Raw genomic sequence first — 6,178 nt, forward strand, 5'->3', positions numbered from 1 at the left:
TTTTAAAGACCTGTAGATTACAGCCCTCAAAAATAACAATTAAATCAGTTACTATTGGTTCATGTCACTTGTTGAGCATTGTTGTGTCTTAGCTTGTTCTATGCTCTAAAGAGAACGCCATTTATGTGGTCTAGGCTCACAATTTTTAATATCTGTACAATTACTGTATTTATTGACATGTAGGATAGAAATATTAAATCCTCTTAAAATTTTGTAAACTCTATTCCAATGCATTTGTTTTGTGTGTGTTCAGGTTTTCACGCTGCCAAAAGTTAGTGCTAAAATGAAATTAAAGCTGACTGCTGTTGATGGCTCTCGAGTGCGAAGGGTAGGCATGGCCTGGTTTGGCAGCAGTCGGACAGAGGACTATGGTGAAAGCGGCTTGTTGGTCCTGACCAATCAGGGCGATGTTCACGTGGTGTCACTGCCACACGTCAAGATGCAGGTACACTACCCCTGCATCCGCCGAGAGGACGTCAGTGGAATCGCTTCTTGTGTTTTCACCAAGCACGGCCAAGGTATAGAGACACCTGCGCACACGTTTCTTCCTCTGTTTTACTGGGGCTCTAAATACATCCTCTTTAGAATATAACATCAACAATACAGATGTATCTCTAGCTCGACCTTCTAGAAGCAGTTTTCAGAAGTCATGTATGCGTTTGTTCTAGCCTAAAGCCTTTAATTCAATTCAATTCAATTTTATTTATAAAGCGCCAAATCACAACAAAAGTCGCCTCAAGGCGCTTCATAGATACAGAGAAAAACCCAACAATCATATGACCCCCTATGAGCAAGCACTTTGGCGACAGTGGGAAGGAAAAACTCCCTTTTAACAGGAAGAAACCTCCGGCAGAACCAGGCTCAGGGAGGGGCGGGGCCATCTGCTGTGATTGGTTGGGGTGAGAGAAGGAAGACAGGATAAAGACATGCTGTGGAAGAGAGACAGAGATTAATAACAGATATGATTCAACACAGAGAGGTTTGTTAATACATAGTCAGTGAGAAAGGTGACTGGAAAGGAAAAACTCAATGCATCATGGGAATCCCCCGGCAGCCTACGTCTATTGCAGCATAACTAAGGGAGGATTCAGGGTCACCTGGTCCAGCCCTAACTATATGCTTTAGCAAAAAGGAAAGTTTGAAGCCTAATCTTAAAAGTAGAGATAGTGTCTGTCTCCTGAATCCAAACTGGAAGCTGGTTCCAGCTTTAGCCTTAATAGCCATTTGAAGAGATGGGGATCAGTAACAAGTTGCTCACTTTCCACAAAGAGCTAAAGAAACATGTGACAGTCAAAGAATTCAGAGTTAAAATATGTGTTAGTGTTTTGCAACAGCAATTTCTAAAGCAGCTTTTAAAAAAAAAAAAAGCTGGTGATGCTATGCAATTTTTATGTCCTAGTTACCAATAAAATTAAAAGTAATTTAGACACACGCTTCAAAATAACTGCCCAAATAAGGAATGTGAGGTGTTTCAAGATGCCTGTACAACAAGACCTGATTTTAGAACGACTTTGATTTTGCTCACAGAAAAAGTACTGGTTTCATGGTGGTAAACTGGGGTTACAATTTGTATATTTTGTGATTTGTGTTAGTACATGCTGACAGACTTGTATTGTGGGATATGTTAATCAGATTAAAATATCCATTTACTGTCAGATTATTATGAAAACTGGATTGTTTCTTTTGTATGTTTGTTGGTTTTAAATGGAAAGGACCCTCATGCCTCTTACATCCATGCTGTTCAGTAACTGCTGCCATGAGTTTTTAGAAGTGAGATTTTCTTCCTAAAATGTGATTTTTGTCATGGTTTTTTTTTTGTTGCTGTTGTTGTTCAATGGACAATCATTTTGCCAGTGCACTTATCTACATTCATAGGTCCCCCCACCCCCACCCCGCTTGCCACTTTCACTAAGCTCCTGTGTGCTGTTGTTCTCCCTCAGGCTTCTACCTGATCTCACCGTCTGAGTTTGAAAGATTCTCTTTGTCGACCCGCTGTGTTGTGGAGCCTCGTTGTCTGGTGGAGGCTCCACTTCATTCTGGCTGCTCCAACCAACACCAGTCACAGCCAGATGGAGCTTCATCTACTCATAGGTACTCATAGGTTTCCTTGTTTTCATCATGTTGGTGTTTGCTGAATACAAAAGTTTGCTGTAGGGCAATTTAAGCCAGGTTGTTAGATGATGCTGGTAGTTACAACTTTCATGTTAAATGGGAGTAAATACATTGTAATAATGCCAAAAAGTATATAAAAGACAGTGAAAGATTGTAAAGACTGACCCTGGTGAAGAAATAATAAACATTAGATAGAAATCTCACTGATGTGTGCAGAGTGTGTAGATAGAAAGAAAAGTAAAAATGAAGTTAGTTAAAAACAGTAGAAGCAAGACTGATATTGTGTAACACAGAAGTGCAAATTGCATTTATAAAAAAAGAGGAAAAGACACAGCGGTCTGGTCTGGTGGATTTGATGGCCGTCAAAGTGTCTGACGTCCTGATCCCTGGTTGGTGAAACTCACTGTTGGGACATAGAACGTCCAAAATAATGCTTGAGGCTGAGAGATGCCGACAGTCCTGACTCAGGCGTGCCTCAACACCTGCAAAAGTAAAACCCCTCAGCTAAAGCGCATAGTTGAGTGGTTGCCTCCACTAGTATGTGAATGTGAGAGTGAATGAATAGTGGAATTGTAAAGCGCTTTGGTTGCCTTGAAAAGCGCTTTATAAGTGTAATCCATCATTATTATTATTATTATTATTATTATTATTAGGGCAGCACGGTGGTTAGCACTGTTGCCGCACAGCAAGAAGGTCCTGAGTTCAATTCCAACATCAGGTCTTTCTGTGTGGAGTTTGCATGTTCTCCCCGTGTTTGCGTGGGTTCCCCTCCGGGTACTCCGGCTTCCTCCCACCGTCCAAAGACATGCAGCTTGTGGGGATAGGTTAATTGGATAATCCAAATTGCCACTAGGTGTGAATGTGCGAGTGAATGTGAGTGCGAATGGTTGTCCGTCTCTGTGTGTTGGCCCTGCGACAGACTGGCGACCTGTCCAGGGTGTACCCCGCCTCTCGCCCTATGACAGCTGGGATAGGCTCCAGTGCCCCCCGCGACCCTGAAAAGGATAAGCGGAAGCGAATGAATGGATTATTATTATTATTATTATTGTTATTATAACATCTCTTGCCTCCTCCTCCCAATGTATAAATCACTAGTTCCAATATAGTCAGTTATGCTGTTTTTGTGTCTTTTATTTTCTCTTAATGTTTATAAGTGACATCAACCTTCCAGTGACTGTAGATCGAAATCAGCCAGTATGGCTATATCAGCAAAATGTACTCATTTTACTTCCAGTTCATTGCCCCCTTTTAACAAATATTTTAACAGGATATTAATATTACATGTTTTACATATTACAATAATTGATATGTTTTGACATCCCTAAGAATGAGCTTTCATTACTTTTTGTCTTCTCTGTCGTTTTAGAGCCAAACATGATGGTGAGGATGGAGGTAAAACTATTAAAAACAAATAATATCATTGTAACTAAATGTGCCACATGAGTGTGTGTTCTGTGGTGTTTTATAATTCTGTGCTATGCTAAATGTGCTGTCTGTTTTTACACGTACCTTGTCTATGGCTGACTGTGTTGACATGCCATCTATTGCAGAAAATGCAGCTAAACATGTTATGGAGCATGCTTTGCTGAATGATGAGAGTGAGTACTCAAGTTACAAAGGCAGGAGAATATCCTGAAATATAGACCTGGAAGGTCAAATAGTATGTCCCTCGGACATTGTAGTTGTTTAAAGGAAATCTGGCTTCAGTTGTAATTGAATTATACGCTACCTTTTTGAGCTGGTCCTGCAGCCTCTTACTCACATTGTCATTTGAAACATCCAAATTACATGTCTCAGAACATATATAAGCACATGACTGATACAACTTCATTTTTCCCCAGTGAGCTGGCTTGTTGTGACTGAGCTAACGCTCCAAGTCATGACAAAGTGTGGTGTTGTTAAAAGCAATAGTTAGTTACAGTTGTTTTTTGTTTTGTTTTTTTCTTTTCAGAAGTACTTCAGGAGATCCAGAAGTCACTAGAAGGAGATCAAATGCAAGTATCACAAACACATTCTTTGTAGTTGTACAAAAATTAAATAAGGAAAAAAAGATGTTGTGCCATTCTCAGGCTGGAAAAATGACTGCAGTGTGCAGCTAGATCTGCTTGTAAGAACTGTTTGCAGCGTGCACCTCGGGGGGGGAAATGTACTGAGCAGCTTCAGTCTGTGTTGTTACTGCGATTGGAAAGCAGCGTTGCTGGTGTTAATCCCAGAACTCTGAATCTATTAATATTTTCCCAATTAACCTTTAAAAGTAAACTGATGTAATTCTTTGGCTTCAAAAGCTACCAACATGTTTTTCTTGCAGATTTTCTCTTGATATGTTACGAGAAAATTGAACTCATTCAACCCAGAAATTCTTCTAACGTTTCTCCAATATTAACGACAAACATCACACTGTGCATTTTGACCATACATCTTTACTTCAATCTCAATCATCCAAATCATTTTTCAAAAGTCTTGTGGTTTATTTAAATATAACCTTGCAAATATAAGGCACGGTTCTATGGTCCTTATAGTGAGAAGAGGCTTTAGCCTAGTAAGCCTTGCAAACAAGCTGTACTTGCTCAGTCTTTTTCTAATTGTATCATAAACTTTTAAAATGCTGAGATTATAGCTCTTGGGTTTTTAAAGGTGAACATGAAGTTGGACAATTGTAACCAATCGTGTTAATGGATTCTGTTTTCTGTTTGTCAAAGGTCATTCCTGGAGAATAATGTGAAAAGTGCTGTAGCGTGAGGAGCCTATCTCAACAGCTGAGGTGAGACTTTGTAGCACTTTCCTACAAATGCAATCAATGTTTGAATCCACATCTGTTGGTTCATGGTGTTTTTGTGCTATATCTTTACAGACAACCGACATGTTGATATGTCTAAAGTGGACCTAAGCAACAGATCTTGCCTCCATTTTAGCTGACACTACTGACACCTGACCCCTCTCCTCAAAGACTTACCCATCCCGCCATTTACTGATGCTGCGCTCACACTGGCCCCTTCATAGAGACACCAATAGGCTCTTGTCAGAAGTGCTTTCTGAACATCTAGGGCTTTGGCTCAGTAATGGTGCAAAGAATGTGAAGGAAGAGACACCACATGTGCCTAAGGACCATACACTGCTGCCATAGCATGGCCACACCCATTTAAACCCAAAGCTGGATGAGGCACATTACTGGCGTGTGACCGGATCCCTTCAAATCAGCCTTCTACATCTGACATGGAAGCTACTGAGCTGTTTTGTTTGGTATAAAACTGTTTGTTTAAATTCACTTGATGTTCTAATGGCCTTTATCACTACCAGCATCACTATCTAGTCACTGTACTCTGCTGTATATCTTACTGGCCTTCATCTCCTCATAGAGACATGAAGAAGAAATTTGGGGGATGATTTTAAATAACATTGATAAATATTTTGTGTAGTTTAGATTTGTGATTTGTTGTAGGAAAGCCCATTTCTACCTGCAAAAACATGTGTCCAAAATTATAACGTGTTAAATTAACAACAAGTTGCTGTAAAAAAAACTTGACAACTTCTTGAGACACTGAAACGCAGAGGAAACGCGCGTTTCAGTCTGAATTAGGTGATACGATTTTAATTTGTTTGGGGTTCTTTGTTGGTTTTGTTTGTTTATACAACATTGATGTAACACAAATCATGCGTTTTCACTTCATGCTTAGTCTTTATATTTTTTTCATGTCTTAACTTTTTAAATTTATATCTACAAAGTTGGCATGATTTTAACTTTTAATGTTTTTTTCTTCTTATGTTAATGAGCTTCCATGCTATTCAGAAAATCAGTGGAACATGTTCAGTAATGCCTGAGATGATTGATGTGTGTGTGCGCGTGTTATTTTGACTTATCATTTAATTAGCATTACACATTCTTTACACCACTCATAGGTACTGATGCACTACTGCAATTTTTGTGCATGTTCTGATTTTAATATTTTTTCTTTTGCAGGTAATAAATACTGTAATTTAGGAATGTAATTATAAACTATTGTGCTGAAATATTTTTAATATATAAATGACTCTTTACCTGTGGATCTGTTGTAACTGGGGTTGGCTG

The 6,178-nt window shown here is 39.2% G+C and overlaps 1 protein-coding gene across 1 annotated transcript in view; it reads left to right on the plus strand.

Moving 5' to 3' along the window:
• The window catches only part of llgl2 (LLGL scribble cell polarity complex component 2), a 42,932-nt gene that overhangs the window by 35,115 nt on the left and 1,639 nt on the right, over window positions 1–6,178 (plus strand). The window contains exons 21-27 of the mRNA XM_085171335.1: window positions 254–518; window positions 1,941–2,091; window positions 3,479–3,504; window positions 3,663–3,710; window positions 4,064–4,106; window positions 4,812–4,873; window positions 4,964–6,178. The exon at window positions 4,964–6,178 is cut by the window's right edge and continues 1,639 nt beyond it. Coding sequence (XP_085027461.1) covers window positions 254–518; window positions 1,941–2,091; window positions 3,479–3,504; window positions 3,663–3,710; window positions 4,064–4,106; window positions 4,812–4,851 — 573 coding nt within the window. The 3' untranslated portion in view covers window positions 4,852–4,873; window positions 4,964–6,178. The remainder of the gene's footprint in view (window positions 1–253; window positions 519–1,940; window positions 2,092–3,478; window positions 3,505–3,662; window positions 3,711–4,063; window positions 4,107–4,811; window positions 4,874–4,963) is intronic.

This window comes from Neolamprologus multifasciatus, chromosome 8 (genome assembly GCF_963576455.1).
Source record: "Neolamprologus multifasciatus chromosome 8, fNeoMul1.2, whole genome shotgun sequence".
Classification (NCBI taxonomy): domain Eukaryota; kingdom Metazoa; phylum Chordata; class Actinopteri; order Cichliformes; family Cichlidae; genus Neolamprologus; species Neolamprologus multifasciatus.